The 16,725-nt window shown below is 32.9% G+C and overlaps 3 protein-coding genes and 1 long non-coding RNA gene across 7 annotated transcripts; 1 reads left to right on the top strand and 3 right to left on the bottom strand.

Annotated features, from left to right (window-relative positions):
- Positions 1 to 2,360: 2,360 nt before the first annotated feature.
- Positions 2,361 to 5,360, bottom strand: LOC105649201 (CBL-interacting protein kinase 18). Its single transcript, XM_012235786.4, has 2 exons — positions 5,213 to 5,360; positions 2,361 to 4,276 (listed from the first exon to the last, which is right to left on the bottom strand). The coding sequence occupies exon 2, from the start codon at positions 3,888 to 3,890 to the stop codon at positions 2,529 to 2,531; it is 1,362 nt and encodes a 453-aa protein (XP_012091176.1). The 5' UTR covers positions 3,891 to 4,276; positions 5,213 to 5,360; the 3' UTR covers positions 2,361 to 2,528.
- A 13-nt stretch (positions 5,361 to 5,373) lies between these two features.
- LOC110011024 (uncharacterized) lies at positions 5,374 to 8,188 on the top strand. The gene is made up of 2 exons (XR_002286086.3): positions 5,374 to 5,496; positions 7,146 to 8,188. It is a non-coding gene; the product is annotated as an uncharacterized LOC110011024 (long non-coding RNA).
- On the bottom strand, positions 7,218 to 10,458 carry HEME2 (Uroporphyrinogen decarboxylase). Of its 2 annotated transcripts, none has more exons than XM_012235787.3 (6): positions 10,176 to 10,458; positions 9,623 to 9,756; positions 8,977 to 9,087; positions 8,605 to 8,793; positions 7,910 to 8,035; positions 7,218 to 7,805 (listed from the first exon to the last, which is right to left on the bottom strand). In XM_012235787.3, the coding sequence occupies exons 1-6, from the start codon at positions 10,279 to 10,281 to the stop codon at positions 7,290 to 7,292; spliced, it is 1,182 nt and encodes a 393-aa protein (XP_012091177.1). In that variant the 5' UTR covers positions 10,282 to 10,458; the 3' UTR covers positions 7,218 to 7,289. The 2 variants fall into 2 exon arrangements, with proteins under 2 accessions (XP_012091177.1, XP_012091178.1); XM_012235788.4 differs by having other exon boundaries at positions 9,623 to 9,744.
- Positions 10,459 to 11,251: 793 nt separating this feature from the next.
- LOC105649203 (Haloacid dehalogenase-like hydrolase (HAD) superfamily protein) lies at positions 11,252 to 16,298 on the bottom strand. Of its 3 annotated transcripts, none has more exons than XM_012235790.4 (11): positions 16,107 to 16,298; positions 15,909 to 16,019; positions 15,718 to 15,786; positions 15,492 to 15,596; positions 14,651 to 14,705; positions 14,234 to 14,307; positions 13,589 to 13,672; positions 13,344 to 13,484; positions 12,777 to 12,842; positions 12,085 to 12,194; positions 11,252 to 11,833 (listed from the first exon to the last, which is right to left on the bottom strand). In XM_012235790.4, exons 1-11 carry the CDS (start codon positions 16,215 to 16,217, stop codon positions 11,665 to 11,667), a joined length of 1,095 nt encoding a protein of 364 aa, XP_012091180.1. In that variant the 5' UTR covers positions 16,218 to 16,298; the 3' UTR covers positions 11,252 to 11,664. The 3 variants fall into 3 exon arrangements, with proteins under 3 accessions (XP_012091180.1, XP_012091181.1, XP_020540971.1); XM_012235791.4 differs by having other exon boundaries at positions 15,909 to 16,016; XM_020685312.3 differs by lacking the exon at positions 15,492 to 15,596.
- Positions 16,299 to 16,725: the final 427 nt, after the last annotated feature.

Genomic DNA, 16,725 nt, shown 5'->3' with positions numbered 1-16,725 from the left:
GTGAAAGGTGATGTGAGGTGAAAGTACTGAGTCTATTCATTCAAGATGTTTCATATCTATCTTTCTCATATTTCTCATTTGCTGGTTTAGGGCATCAAAAAGATCCCACCTTTCCTTTCCTTTTCTTTTCCCCTACTAGATATTGCAGTTTTTGCTATGATCCTTCACCACTACTTAGCCTCACACAAGTGCATGACACGTATCATGTGAATTTTCATCTCTCTTTTCTATAACCTTCCCTTTCATTGATAAAGAATTGCCTTATTGGAGATGCAATATAGTTAGAGACCTAAAATTATCCTCTTAAATTCATGTAATTTCAATTATTAAATCGACTGAAAAGTCTTATTAAGGTTTTGAATTCAGAACATGCATCTATTTCCTTAATGTTTTTAACCATTTACATATCATAATTTTAATCATTAAGTCATAGATTCGAGCTACGGAAACAACTTCTTTATAGAAAAAGCAGAGAAAGACTGTGTACATCAACCTTTCTTATATCACATACTTGATCATTAAAGTCATGGGTTCGAGCTACGAAAACAATTTTTTTACAAAAAAGTAACAAAAAGCTGTTTTCGTCAACCTTTCTTGGATCACATATATATGGAATACTTCGTGCATTGAATTATCTTTTTTTTTTTTATTATAGAATTAATTGATAATAGTTTAAAATAAAGTTTTGTTAGAGGAAAAAAAGACATGACATGTTATTAGTTGAAAAAGTAAGCCAAAATAGCAATCATTGTGATTTGTGAATAAGGTGCATGAAACCTAAATCAAGAATCTATTGATTGCTGTAAAGGGCATCTAATTGAGGTATAGTATCAAGTTTTTAAGGGCAACAATTAGTGAAGGAAGGATTAGTACTCTCCAATATCACTGGTCAGAAGCTACAAGGCATGCAGGACCCTCAAGTTTATTCTAAGACAAGTGGCCAAATTTGATGGCTACAAGTTAAATTTTAGGGTATGTGGATTGGATGGAAAACCCATCAAAAAAAAAAAAAAAGGTATAGGATTTGGTAGTTCCAAAAATAAAAAATAAATAAAAGATGCACCACAATTCAATGCACATATATGAAGATTAGTCATGTCTATATACATAAAAAAAAAAAAAAGAAGGGAAAAAAGAAAAAAAATAACTTGTTTGAATGATGCTTTAGCAAAGTGGAAACACATATCTATGTTGGATTGGAGACAATTGAGGATGTGAGAGTTGCATTCACTTTCTATTTATCTTCTTTTTCCTATGAATGGGACAAGAAGAGAACAATTCTTTTGTGTTTATTATTCTATAGCTTAAAACATTTATAAGACATGTGGGCTCGTCATTGCTTGCTTTGTCCTAACATATATTTAATAGCTTGGTGGAAATAATATTCAATAATTATAAAAGATTTATTTGCCTATTTTATTGAATATTAAACAAAATTAAAGTACAATGAAAATCATGGGTAATTATAAAATTTTCCATTATAAATATCTTATCTTATAAATTAGATATATATTAAATAAGTTTTGTGGAAAGTGAATGCTACATTGATGAATAATGAAATAATTGAAGGATTTATAATTAAGTGGGTGATAGATATAATCCAAGCCAATTGATTTTGTGCATGTGGATTCCAATATTTTGTCATGCAAATTTTATTTTCCTTTTTATGTTTAACTTTTTTGCTAGTGAGAAATAGAAATTCCATGTAATGAACATAGCTTATGGTTTATATTTGAAACAAATGAATTTGAAAAATATGATTTTTGTTGAAAAATATTAATCTTCAATCAATTTCCAACTGGTCCTTCTTCTGGCATAATTTTTCACAAGAATTATGAAATGTGGGGCACCAAATTAAATAGCCATGGAAGAATTTAAAGGTAGTGATCGAGGTCAGACTTTCAAATTGTTAAAAGGAATTCGAAATGTTGAGAATGAATGAAGTGGAAAATGTTAATTGTTTCTCTTTATGTTGATGAGTTGCTAGTAAGAGGTGATGATGAAGACCAAATAAAGACATTCGAGATTGAAATTGAGAGGATCTTGAGAGAAATGAAGTATTTTTATTTTCTGGGTATGAAAATTCATCAAAGCTCTAACCTCCATTTTCAAGAAATGAACAGTTATTTTAAATCCATTATACTACTCTTAAATCATATATGGAACCTCCATTTTCAAGAAAGCAAAAAAAAGATTGAGGAAATCATGATCAATCTATTAAAATTGACATAAAGAAAAAGCAACCTCAACATTTTCAAATGCAAGAAAACCATAATTATTTAATTATACAATATATTTTAGCAAATGGTTAGAAGAACCACAACTAAAAAGCTATACAAAATCTTTGATAACAAGAATAATGAATAAAAGATTGGAAATTGATGGTTATGGTTGGCTCAAGAACACACAGTTAGATGTGAGTCTTACAAAAATGAACAGTTATTTATGTATACAAATTTACCAAATGTATTCTAATATTTCGAATAAAAGAATAGACCAGCTCATGAAGCCAAAAAAAGAAAGGTTTACTACGAAGATTGTGCTTGTTTTTCTTTCTGTTGTTGCTGCTGCTGATCCCCTTGCCATACCCAGACAATGTCCTTGAGAGCTGGCCTTAAACCCTCTTCTAATACTTGCTTATATTCCAGTGTATCGCCACTCGATTTCTTCATCTCTACCAAATGAAAAGATGGAGTAAACTCAAATATTTCTGCATCAATAGACAATGCTCCTTTTCTACCTTCTTCAGATCCCTCCAATTTCAATAACCCTCCATCCCTCTTCTTTACTTCCAGCCTCAGAGTCTTAGCTGTGTCTTCTAGTTTAGATACAATGGTTGAGGCAGAGTGCATAGAAGTGAATTTAGTTTCTTTCTCCTTGTAACTTTGAGTGAAAAAACCTGACAAGTCAAACCCATTTGAAAGAGAGATTATATCAAAAGCATTTAAACTTGTAGGTCTGCCCAACTCTTTCTTATCTTCAAGAAAACTTGTATTATTCTCATCAGGACCTAAACTTGCATCAGCCACAAAAGGTTCTAATTTCTTAACTTCATTATTGGTCTGAACTGCCTTGGAATTTAACCCTTTTTTAAACCAATGAGTTTCCTTTATTTTTGCAATGGAAATTCTAGTACTCGTGTTAGGATCGAGCATTTTCGCTATCAACTTGCGTGCTTCAGGTGAAAACCAGTTAGGGAACTTATATTCTGCCTTGCTTATTTTCTTGTACAACAAAATTAGATTTGCGTCATGAAATGGGAGATAACCAGCCAACAAAACATATAAGATTACTCCACAAGACCAAATGTCAGCTTTAGCTCCATTGTAGCCTTTTCTACTGATAACTTCAGGAGCAACATATGCTGGAGTTCCACAAGTCGTGTGGAGCAAACCATCTTGACAATTTGATTCAACAAGTGCACTCAATCCGAAATCCGATACTTTCAAAACTCCATTATCATCCAATAGTAAGTTTTCTGGTTTCAAATCCCTGTGATAGACACCTCTGCTATGACAAAAATCAACTGCACTAAGCAACTGTTGAAAATAGTTTCTTGCCACATCTTCCTTGAGCCTTCCTTTTGCCACCTTCTTAAAAAGCTCACCGCCTTTAGCATATTCTATGACAAAGTAAATCTTGGATTTTGAGGCCATAACCTCATAAAGCTGCAATACATTTGGATGTTTAACAAGTTGCATAATGGATATCTCTCTCTTGATCTGATTAATCAGCCCCACTTTCAGAATCTTCTCCTTATCAATGACCTTAATAGCAACACTTTGACCACTTTTAAGGTTCCTTCCATGGTAAACCTTAGCAAAGTTACCCTGGCCTAAGAATCTCCCGAAATCATATCTCTGCATCAACACATTCTCTTTTCGATCCATCGTAAATGAAACCAAATCCTCCTAATAGACTCTAGTAATGTGTGTTTTCTGGCTAGAATAGTATATACAATAAAAGGGAAATTAACAAATCTCTAAAATTCTAGAACTCAACCGTCTCACTGAGGTTGTACTCTAGCACAGCAGGAATTGTATTTATGATTCTCTTGTCCATTCGAACCTCGAGTGTAGACCTGTCATATGCTGAGTATCCAACCTCTTCTAGGTCGGCCAATGACAGCTGAAAAAATTGAAATCAAAATTCACAGACTCTGTAGAAAGAATTAACAGAATTCAAGCACATTTTCCAGCATGCTGTACTGTTTTTCTTTCACTGCTACACAAGGGAGATGAAACACCAAGCAGGCCAGCAAATAATAGAGAAGAATCTGGAAAGACATAATAATGATATCAATCTACCAGTTGTGCATTAAAGAAATGAAATATTAATACCAGGCTCATATTCAATAGGCTATTAGAATAAAGCCTGGTGCTTGAGTGTTATTCTTGTAATGCAAGAGGTCAAGCACTCGAACCTTTTTCAAGAAATCCTGATATACCATACAATAGCATGCCAAACCCAACAGCATGTTAATAACAGGCTATAACAGTTAGACAATAACTGAACCATTACTACATTTCAAGGCATGTTTCTGAAATGCATATATTCAGTGATGAATAAGGTAAGCTAGGCATTTATTTAATTGACAGGACATGATAATGATTTCTATTTAGCCAATAATGAATGCCTGAAATTTAAATGATAATATTCATAATAATAAAAAGAGCAGGAGAAATCAATGTTAAGACTTTTCTGTATTCCAATCTCTCTCTGCTGACCAAGTTTATGTACAGGCATATATTACACTAATTGATCAAATTAGTAATAATCAGAGGAAAATGAAAGTAATGATGTCTGTATTTCTGTACTATATACAATGATGCTTCATCAATTCAAAAGTTGAAAAATGCAATTAAATCAAATAAACTACAATGTTCAGATCTGCAATCACATTCTTGTAAAAAATGAACAAAAAACAAAAGGAGATTTGAAACCGCCCAGCTTCACAAAAAATGCGGATAGCAAAAGATTAATCCAAAATCAGTAATTTGGAAAACAAAACCAAACTCACATGTTTCCTTTGATTTTACTCACAAACTAAAGATCCAATTTCCAAGAAAGTGGCAAAAACATTCAACATGCGCATAAAATTCTCATACAAACATTAAGAAAACTAAATAACCAGACCAAGAAGCTCAAAAGATTCAAGAAAGAAAGGAAGGAGAAAGGAAGGTATGAAAGAAAAAGAATAACTCAGCATTACCTTGAAGGAAAGAAAGAACCGCAAGAAAATTGTATCGTAAAAGAGAGAGAGAGAAAGAAAGGGAGATACCAAAAAGAAAGGGAAACCAAACTAGACATGCCTATATATAATAAGGGCCTGGTCTTATTTTTGGCTATTATAATTTCTAATTAGCCTGTATATATATATATATATATAGGAGATGACATCAAGTGATGCAAGGTGTAGGAGATCAATTTTCTTTCCATATGCACGTAGAAGACGATGCGAAAAGATGCAATTAGCCAGCTACCATCAAATCGAAGGTAACATGTCATTCTTAAGTTTAACACATTTTGCATTGTAAATTGAAGTTGTTTAAACTGGTTCAAAGTCTTTTCTTTTCTTTTCTTTTCTTTGAGACGGGTTCAAAGTTTAAAATCCTTAAGATGTTTAAAACCATCAGAAAAACAAACACCAACCTTAAAAATATTGCTTCAAATAATAAATCCCAACTAGACATGAGTTTTTTTTTATATATATTCATTTGAGCATGAAATATTTAGTAAAATCCTTTCAATAATGGTACTTTCAGATCTCGAATTAAATTTTAAACAACTGACGTTATAGTCTATTTTTACTAACTCAACGGCTTATTAGTACATGAGCTCTTCATTATTATAGTTAATATTTTTTTTTGAGTATTTATTATACTTAATAATTAGATGATGACATTCAATTATTTTTATTGTTATTATTCATCTATAAAATGCTTTTTTCTCTAAATGAGCTTTCAAATAATTCATCTTCCGGTATTCCTTTCAAAAAAAAAAATTCATCTTCCAAAAAAAAAAAGTAGGTGAATACTTCAGATTCTTTTGTCTTTTTCTTTGAAATGGAAAATAACATATTAAACAAATAAAAAGTGTTAGTTCAAAGAGATTTTCTATTAGGTATATAGTCCAATTAAATGAATTTCAAAAGATCATAACTTCAAATGTCAACAATTCTCTTCAATTCTTATTTTCACAGGCTAGAAAAATATATGTTAATATTAACAAAAATCAATGTGTTAAACATAGTAATATTCTTTATTATTACAGTTGCAAATTATCAATTTTATATAATACGGTCAACTTTTTTAAATTTAATTCTGGTAAGGTCTAATTATTTAATTTTCAGCACCTAGTTAACTGAAAATGCTAAGGTAAACAACTTGATTCTTAAGTCAAAAACATCATTGGATAATGGATGATCCAAATTAAAGAAAAAAGAATCGTCATTGGTCTCATATTAACCACAGAAAAGGATAATTATTGACCACAGAGACATGAGTGACATATGGTCTGTCAAGCATTTTGCACATGTAGTTGTCCAGATATGAGACATCCTAAGCCTCATGCATGCATTGGTCTTTTAAGACCGTAGATGAAATGGATTAATGCATAAATTTGTCTTTAAAATTTACACAATTTGCCTTGTAGTACCGTTAAATTTATAAGAAATATATCATGATCATATAATTATATTATTGAAATGTGAAAGTGTATAGTCATAATAAATTTCTCGCAAATTTAAAAATATCACAGGATAAATCACGTAAATTTCAGACACAAATTTATACATTTTGCGGTTTCTAGACCCACTTAAAATGGGTAGGGTTTCAAAGAACCGTAAAGTTCTTATCACGCTCTATTTTGGGAAATTCATATGGATCACCTTATTGTATTTTTATGCATGGCCCATGGTTCAAAGTTTGTGTACTAGCCAACCACTACTTAGCTGCATTTTGTCTAATTAGGACATTTAGGACACATGATTGTTTGGGCTCCTAAAGGAGGGGTCAAGCCCCTTGAGAAGGAAATTTTTTTTTTTAATGGTATAGCTTAATCTGAAAGCAAGAATCTAAAAGAAAGAAAAAAAAAAAAAACTGAAATATTTGTCATGGTCTAACTCTCAAGTTTGTTCAAGCCAGTTTATGCATGCAGAAGTTGATGAATGTCAAGGAACTGTATGAAATTCAATTGAAGAGCAATGGATTAGAGCATAAAGAGGAAAAAAGGCTAATGATAACATAAAAAATTATTTAGTAGAAAGATCAACAAAGCAACATCTACTTCTAGTATCTAATTCCTTTAGCAACCTCAAAAAAATGAGCAACATTCTCCTCTGGTGTGCCTACTACAATTCCATGACCAAGATTCAATATATGTTTCCCTTTACCGGCTTTTTTCACAACATCATTTATCCGAGTAGTGATAAACTCCTTTGAGCCAAAAAGGACACCAGGATCTACATTTCCTTGAACTGCCATATCAGGTCCCAATCGCCTCCTACCTTCAGCCATATCAACTGTCCAATCCAAGCTAACTACATCTACCCCTGTTAAAGCTAGCCTCTCAAGCAAACCTCCAGATCCACTAGCATAAAGGATTATCGGGAGATTTGGATGCGTCTTTTTAACAGCATCCACAATCTGCTTCAGGTATGGAAGACTGAACACTTCAAAATCGACAGGACTAAGCTCTGTAGCCCATGAGTCAAAGATCTGAACAGCTTGTGCCCCATTGTCAGCTTGATATTGAATGTACTTTGCCATGGAGGTTGCAAATTTCTGAAGCAATGCATGAAGAACCTGCAAGAGGGGTAAAAGAATCATGAATATTTGGTTTCATTATATGACCAACAATAAACATTAGCAGGTGAATGTCATATTCCAAGGAAACTATGCAAAAGTACCTCGGGCTGAGAGAAAGCCATTCTCTTTATTTTTGAGAAGTGCTTCGATGAACCGCCTTCAACAACATATGATGCCAGGGTGAAAGGAGCACCAACAAAACCAAGCACTGCAGCTTTATTATCTACCTGGAAAAAGAAAAGAATAAGCAGATGTGTGTTAACTTAGGATTTTATTGACTTCAGTAAACCTATAGAAATTTCATAAACAAATGGCCAGTTTCACTAGATTTCTCAAGAAGAACTCTCGATTTGTTAATGAAAGATAGTATCAACATGCTACATCTTTTGGATGTTGAGAAAAAGATATGCAAATAAAATTCATAAATTAAAATTACAACACGCATAAGCAACAAATGTTAATGGATGCATATAAACATGATGACTGAATTAAGCAGTCTGACAGAAACAGAAGACAGACTGGCCACATGCAAGGTTGTTTTGCTTTGGTTCTATGATTCCAAATCCAAGTTTTTCAAGGAACTACAGGTTTTGGTTTGATTTGATTCTACCATAAGTAAATTGCTCCTTCCTTTGAACTTTGGATGCATCAATTACAGTAAATAAACAATCCTTTATGATGCAGCTAATGACTGACTGGGATCTGGGAAGACTCAATCTATATAGAGAACCACTGAGCAAAATAATCAAAAGATAACTTGAAAAGTAGAAAGCTAACAAAACATGCTACATGGTACCTCTTTTCGCAGGATTGTCAATGATTCTCCAACATATGGAACTGACTCTTCAGGCACAAACTCTCTCACTCGATCAACATCAGCAGCAGTGCGTAAAGGATTGAATATAACAGGCCCCTTACCTTTTACAATGTCAAAAGGTATATTCATCCCAGAAAGTGGGGTAAGAATATCTGAGAATAAAATGACCTGGAAAAATGGTCAAGAAGGAAACTGAGAGGAGGCATCAGGCAAAATAACCCGGAAAGAAATAATTTGTGAAATTTATGCTGCCAATTTTCAGTTGTTGAAGATAGAACTACAAGTTGACAGCAACAAATTGTCAATAGATGGTTAATTAATATTATGTAACTGATTGTAAATTGGTCTTACCCCATCTGGCTTAAAGACATTCCAAGGCTGTAGAGAAATCTCCACTACAAGGTCAACATTTTCTGATCTTTCACGAAATGAAGGATACTTCTCACAAATGATTTGATAACTCTGTTCAAAAAAGGAGGAGATGAATAAGATACAAACTAATAAAATATAATACAGCCAAAATGGTCAGCAGACACATATGAGCTACCATCTTTGCTGAGAGATGATAAACTGAAGATAATAACAAGAGATTATGCAAATTTTCTGATAGATCTGGTATTATAAAGCATAATAACATGCTCTATGGTGATATTTTAAGGGAAAAATGATGCTTATAAGCCATGTTATATACGATTTCTGATCTAATAAAGCAAAATACCACAAATGCAGATGCATCTATTCCTGGTTTTTCAATAGCAATTCCATTCTTAGACAATCACATGATCCTCGTATTTAAGACACTGAGTTGGTAAGAAAACAATAGAAAATAAAATCTCTTGTCAGCCAGGTTCAATAGCAAAAAACAGGATGAATATGAATGTAGAATCTCTGAAGGGAGAATCATGCACAATCAATCATCATATTAAAAAAGAGAACTGATGCAAGGACAAAACCAACAGAAAAAAGCATAAGAAAACTGAAAGCTGCATAAACCTGCCTTCATGTACCTCCCTGCTTGCCTCATGAGCCAAACTGGAGGTCTTTCAACATCTTCTCCTCTAACAGCATTAAGCAACAAGGGTTCAGATACAGAAGCAGCCTTGGGTTCCGCCACAGTCCCTGGACGAGAAACTTGTGAGGACAAGAGCTTAAAAATTATTTTTTCACAAACAAGCCCAAAATTATCAGAGAAAACACATAAAAATGCATCAAATGAACAACAATCAACAAAAAATAAAATTACTCGACCACATTATTAGCACCAACTACTCACTTTCAGATTGCAAGATTAAACTAATTCCACTAATAATTAAATGCGAACTCCATAAGGTGAAGCATATTGTAGGCTAAGAAAGCGAAAATAAGTCGATTTGGACCATAATAAAATCTAATTCCAAAAGGCTACTATTTGGTTCCCAAGAAAATATGGAAAAAGTCGTGAATTTAGTTTCTAAAGGAGAAAATCAGCTCAGAATTTTTTTTAAAAAAAAAACAAGGAATTCAGAGTCCAAGAAGGTAAAAAAATAAATGAATTAAAGAGGAAAAATTACCTGGAAGTGAGCAGTAGATAACTGGAGGCTTGGGTACTGATTTTCTTGAAGAAGAGGAGAGAGCAGAGAAAGAAGAGATTGAGCTAATGCTACAAATGCAAGACATGAATCCTGTTTTTAGGATCAACCCTTTTTGGATTTAGATTCAAAGCTTCAAACTTTGAAATTCCTGTCTTAGCTGCTCCTCAAAAGTTTTCTGATTGCATCTCTCTTTCTCTCTCTCCGTGCGCTGAGGCTATGAAAGCGCTTTGCTAGTTGGGCCTTCGACAGATAGAGAGATAAGGGTCAATTTAGCAATATGTAATCTACATGCCATGTCATCATTTCCTACCCGTATGGGCCCCACCGTATTGGATTATCTTTGCCATGTCAGCATTTTTTAGGATGCTTGAGGTGAGGTCTAAATATTTTTATTGATATTCCAATATTTCAATATCACAAACGATCTTTTTTTTTTTTTTTTAATTTCTTTTCATGCGTTTTTTCCCTTGAAATTGAATGATATTTAGATAAAATCACCAAAGTAAAATCTTTCTAATAAGATAATTTCATATTTCGAAGTTTTTTGTAGACGAATGTTTTGGTTGCAAAAAATTCAATTATAATTTATAAGTTATAGCTCAATCGATAAAACCCACTAAACATGTAGAAAGAGCTCTTGAATTTAACTGAGCTGAATTAAACGGTCCCTGGAATACCGATAGTGAAAAAAAAAAACAATGTCATTAAGAGCATAGAAAATACCACCTTTGAGATATCATTTTAATATTAAGAGTATTAATGTCATTTTAATTTTTAAAATATTCTATTTTTTTTTTATATATAGAAATTCAATTTTCCCACCTTTGAGATGGAAAAACACCTTATATATACATAGAAAAGTAAGGATGGAGAACACATATTCTGAAATTGAATTTTTCTAAGAATACAACCCTTGATGCCAATCCTATACTTCACATAAAAATGCAATCCATTTTCACTCAAATCATTATACTTGTAACCATTAATAAAATATATTTATAAGTAAAATGTCACATTTCATACAAGTTTGAATATGAAAAATACCAATATTGACATTAAGACTAAACAAATTTGAATAAGAATAATTCAAAAAGAACTTTAAATAGGTACAGAAAAGATGTAAATATTAAAATTTTCTGCAGTTCAAAATTGGTTGATACCCAATCCGTCCCAATTTTTCACCTACTCCCAACAGTATACAGCTTAGAAGGAATGCATTACATTGCAACTCAACTTTGACTCAACTATACATTGAGTGCTAAACTTTGACAATTGGATAATAATATTCCAACATGTTGATCACATAGGAAGCTACAAAACCTCTAAATTATTGTACATTCACATAAAGAATGTAAATAACAAATGAATATTCTATCAGGGGAGTGGATGGGAATGGGAAAAAAAAAAAAAAAAGAACAAGAAGATGCTAGGATAAAATAAAGAAATAGAGGGGCAAGATGTAAAGAAATCAGAAAATGGTGTCAATTGTTAGCTTTCTTTTTGGGGGAGATTTCTCTATAATCTGCTTTTGTCGGTCCATAAATCCAGAACCATTATTAGCAAATAACCTCCTAAGGTTTATCACTGAGAGTTCATTGAAGCTAGCAACAGCGAGATCAGCCTGCACTAATTCATACCTGCATCGTATGTATTAGTCAACAACTGAACATAGTGCAAATATACAATTCAATTGAAATTGCATGTCATAAGTGGTCGTAGATGAATTAAACAAGAAAATTAGAAATTCTTGGGGAACAGCATCATTTTGTAGTTATCCTTGCCTCAGAAGCAAAAACAAAATGATCTGAAATCAATCATTTTTTAGTTGAAAAGCACCAGGAATCCCAAGCAAAATTAAATTTATTCAAGTTATTGTGAGAGTACGCACGCGGGATGAGCACCAATCAATGCCACAGCCATCATAGTACAGTTGTGAGCAGCAGTTATGCCTCTGGGATCATCCTCGAACACCACACATTTGGATGGTTTCCTATCTAGCTGCAATGAAATCAAGGAAGTTCAAAACAAAGCAAATGAACAGAATGAACTACGACATCACATGAAATTCACCTGGCTTATTCTACATAAAGATAATTCATCCATCCAAACTTCATTACTTTCATTGTTTTTTTATCTTTTAACTATTAGAACACCTTTATTAATATAATTAGCCGACCAACTTGTCCAGTTGGAATCTGTTTCACTAGTCACATTGCTCTCTTATCTTCTGAAAACTTCCCACCCTGCTATCTATAATATAAATGCTACTGCATAAATATATGTGTCTATAGTTACTATTAGTTGAGAAAACTTTCCAGAACCAATGATAGATATGGAAGTCACATGACAACTTTAGTGATCTGGACTTTATCCAACTGTTTTCTCCTAATAGAATACTTTGTCATGCCCAGACATGTTTTGATCAATAAATTCAATTTCACATGGAACTAGAATCAGAACCTGGGTACATCAAGAGGATAAAAAGAATTGCTGGCTAACAATTTTAAGAGTGGAAGATGAGCTCCAGCATTCTAAGATGACATTGAAACACTTGTATAAAAGCACAGTTCTGCTCCATACCTTCAAAGCTGCTGAAAGAAATCTATGAGCTATTGACTCCATGCCATCTTCCTCGGACACTATAGCCTGAAATGACAAATAGATAACTATCATTCAGCAGTAGGCTACCAGAATGTAGACAATCTAAAACAATCAAATGTCATGTGGCAACTTCGAAGAATTATTTGCTATATATGTGTGATCTATTAGGGCAATCAGATCACACAGACAAATATTATCAGATCTCTTCCTGGTATATCTATTTTCTGTACTTGACCAGCAAATAAATTGTCTAAAAAAATGTAATGTATTCAAAAATAAAAGGGTAAATGAATATAAAGCATCACACAACCATTAGCAATTGGAAAAAAAAAAAAAAAAAGTAAAGATTTAAACATGACATAGTTATGAACCAATTAATGGTCATAGAATGCTATTGTTTTTTTAGCATATCAAGTTTGGACAAGTGGAATCTAAAATGGGCACATGCCATGAGGGAATTGCATTCTTTCTGTCCATACTTATCTGCCATAACCATGAGCTCTCCCCTGCAAAAAAAATTGCATGTGAACTACAGAAGGTATTAACCTGAAAATACTTCTTGAGCCCCATTCGCTCCAAAGCTCCTATCATGTTCACTCGATCAAGGCTTGAAACCACAGCACAAGGAATACGAGCTCTAGCTACAGCATCCAGCCATTCTTCCAGGCCCTCAATGGGTTCTCTAAGCTGAATGAAGAATACTAGAAGCATTTAATTTTTGAATAAGAAAAAAAAAAAATATATATATATATATATATATATAAGCCATAAATTCAGCAGAGAAGCCTCACTCTAAGTAGATAATCATGGTATAATTGTGACAATCTCAACTTTAATCTGTCCACTTCACTTTGTGCCGTCTCCCATTGCAACACCTGAAATAAATGTGAAAGTTTCAGGTATGTTTGTTATAGCTTCCAAAGGTAAAATTACTACCACTATCCAGAAAAAATGTGAAGCTAAATGGTGTCCAATTCCTGTCACTCAAGAGAACCACTATCTTAACCTCCAACCCTGGACTAATCTTAATTTGATTTGATACATGATAAGTTTATCATAAGTTCACCCAAAAGGTACCCTCCCCTCCCCCCCCCCCCCCCCCCCCCAAAAAAAAAAAAAAAAAAAAAATCCCTTTTCTTTCCTCATAAGAATCAGAACTGCTTCAACTTCAAAAGAATAATACGAAAGGAAACTCTTAATATCCAATTTCAATAGAAACTTCTGCAACCTACCAGGCTAAAAATCTATGCTTTCTTCCTTTTGAATAAGATTCTTCAAGAGTTTTATTCAGAGCATACAGTTAAAAAAGAAAACTTGAAGAATCTCCTAAAGAAATGAGACACGCATTTTTATCAGACATTCTACCACCACATAATTTTAAAGGAATATGTCAAAATGAGATCCCAAATACTAAAGTGACCAAAAATTTTCCAAACCTTGCGCAGTACATGATCAGCGCCTGCATATAGCATCAGTCTTTGTGCATGTCCATTTTTTGGAATTTCCTTTTCTACAAGAGAATCAAATCAAGTGTATAAATCATTTGACTGTCATAAAAGTCCCTGATTGAATCCCTTGATAATCAACAGAAGCAGAATTTGCTTCCATATAAAAAAACCAAGAGACACCTAAAAGACAGCAAAAGAAATTTCATGCACCCTTGATGCAAGAAAAAAGGGTAAATTTTGCATTAAAAACTTGATGCACTTTGCAACAGCTTATCTGAACTTGCTCAATAAAAAACATTGAAAAGAAAAGATAAATTCAGCATACTGGCCACAGCCACAAGAAATTTTCATTATTAGCAAGCTAAGACAAAAGATTAACAGTGAGTGAAAAACGTCAACAGATACCCTCTTCAGATGCAAGCTGCTTCCACACATTGAACTTCATAGCACGAGTATCCACCTGAAATGGATCGTGCATAAAATTAGATACAAACAGAATATCCCCCAAGCGTAATGTGAAGTTGCAGTTTCTTTAATTTTTTTTAAGGTAGTGTAAACAACAATCTGACTTTGTCTTTAAGTTCACTTAAAATCTTTTAGTCTCACATACACATGCACCGATGCGTTATTTCTCAACAGATTAAGGCCATACAATTTGCTGCCTGTTATTCAATCAAATATTTCACATCCCCAACATTTTTTAAAACTTCAATTACAATACCTCCATAACTAGCAATCACAGAAATTGTTATTTCAAGTAAAAGGAACAGAAAAGAAATACCAAACTATTGCAGAAATAGTTAAACTGTTGGAAAACCCCAAGTCTTATCCCGCAGTTTGGCAATTGCAACAAATGCATTCCTTAAACTCCTACGCTGCTTACAAAATATTTCCTAGAGGCAATTCCCTTGAGCCTCACCAAAAGGTAAATATCAAAGCTGCACTTTGGAATATAGCTCATGTTGCTGGATTGAAAATGAGAATGCAATGAAGTTTGAAGATTTATCATTGTACTGTGTTAGGTTAAAACTTTATAATATCAACCGAGTCAAATATATTTGTGCCCAATGTATCAAGACTGAAAAAGAAAACCATATGCAACGCTGAAGTTAACCCTTGTTTCTTTTAGCATCATGTGAATTAACTCTAATTTCTTTTCATATCATGTGAATTAACCCTTATTTCTTTTAGTATCATGTGAATGTGAACCCTTTTAAGACGAAAGACTGCAAATTTGAGAATTTACCACAACATTGTCCCAAGAGAAAATAAGACCATATGCTTCATCAGGTTTCATGGCATAGCGTATCCGTTGAAGAAAACCTTCTTGCAGTCTATCATTCAAAAAATCCTATTTGGGAAAAAATATATATATACTTAAGTCATATCCTATGCTCCTGTAGCACTAGAAACTATATCAAAATCCAAATTCGACTCAACAAGAATGAGGGCCATCAGCTAAAGATGCTCACCACATCAACCTTCAGAGGCCCATCTTGTCTAAAAGTCTCAAAGCCTTCTCCATATTCAGCTCCAATAGCCTAATAAGCAAACAAAACAATAGCCAAATCAAAACATAGGATTCATAACATAAAGAAAGAAACAATAGAAACTGCAAATTTCAAAATAGCCAAGATTTAAAAAAAAAAAAAAAAAAGGTTACCTCTTGCATGAATAACTTGTTGGGTGTGGTGGGAAACTCATTAACAGAACCATTTTCGTCGAACCGACAAGAATTTCTAATCACTAAACGATTTCGCACCTTTAATTTCTGCTGAAAGATCAAAAACATAACAAGGAATTAGAAATTAGCAGAAAAATAACGAAAAAATAAAAACGAGCAAGTGATAGAAAAGCATACCGATAAACTGCGCTTAGAAGGGAAGTGAGACTGAGAAAGGCGAGAAGAAGGAGTAGAAGATGATAGAAGCAGAGAAGAAGAGCTTCTAAAATTGCTGCAGCTACACTCCATATCTTCTATATTAATTAAATTTACAGGAAACAGAAGCTAAATAAAGATAAAACCAGAAAAGTCGTGTGTAGAGCTGCAGCTCGGAGTTTTATTTTTAAGAAATAAATACTAAAAATAAATAATAAATATTTAATATAAATTATTAAGCAGCGGTGTGCGTATCCCATGGATTACTTTCCCGACAATAAACAAAAGCGAAAGTTATTACGTATCTACGATTTCAAGCAGTAATAAATATTTTTTTTATATTTATCCTTTATACATGATTAATAATTATTATTTCAATTTAATAATTTTCTTAAAGAATTAGTATTAAATTGAAAGTAATATAGTCAATTTATTTAATAATTTATTATAATTTGGACAAATTTAAATGGTTTTTTTTAGGGACGTAAAATTTCAAATGTGAAAAGTCTTGTATGAAAGCATGTTCTAAAATCGATATCTTCTATATGACTAATGGTCAGCTCATATAGGGTCTTTTAGGCGATAGTTTGGGTCTCAGGGC

The sequence above is a fragment of the Jatropha curcas genome, chromosome 6 (assembly GCF_041381405.1).
Source record: "Jatropha curcas cultivar XTBG-Jc1 chromosome 6, XTBG_Jcur_1.0, whole genome shotgun sequence".
In the NCBI taxonomy this organism is placed as follows: Eukaryota; Viridiplantae; Streptophyta; class Magnoliopsida; order Malpighiales; family Euphorbiaceae; genus Jatropha; species Jatropha curcas.
This window is presented reverse-complemented; position numbering and strand designations above follow the sequence as displayed.

Coding starts and splice junctions, on each gene's coding strand:
- LOC105649201 (XM_012235786.4), bottom strand. CDS start 3,890: ATGGATCGAAAAGAGAATGTGTTGATGCAGAGATATGATTTCGGGAGA.
- HEME2 (XM_012235787.3), bottom strand. CDS start 10,281: ATGTCTTGCATTTGTAGCATTAGCTCAATCTCTTCTTTCTCTGCTCTC. Junction 9,757..10,175: donor TATCTACTGCTCACTTCCAG/GTAATTTTTCCT, acceptor TGTCCTCACAAG/TTTCTCGTCCAGGGACTGTG. Junction 9,088..9,622: donor AAGCAGGGAGGTACATGAAG/GCAGGTTTATGC, acceptor TTTTTTGAACAG/AGTTATCAAATCATTTGTGA.
- LOC105649203 (XM_012235790.4), bottom strand. CDS start 16,217: ATGGAGTGTAGCTGCAGCAATTTTAGAAGCTCTTCTTCTCTGCTTCTA. Junction 15,597..15,717: donor GGCCTCTGAAGGTTGATGTG/GTGAGCATCTTT, acceptor TTTCCCAAATAG/GATTTTTTGAATGATAGACT. Junction 12,195..12,776: donor TTCTTTCAGCAGCTTTGAAG/GTATGGAGCAGA, acceptor ATTTCATTGCAG/CTAGATAGGAAACCATCCAA.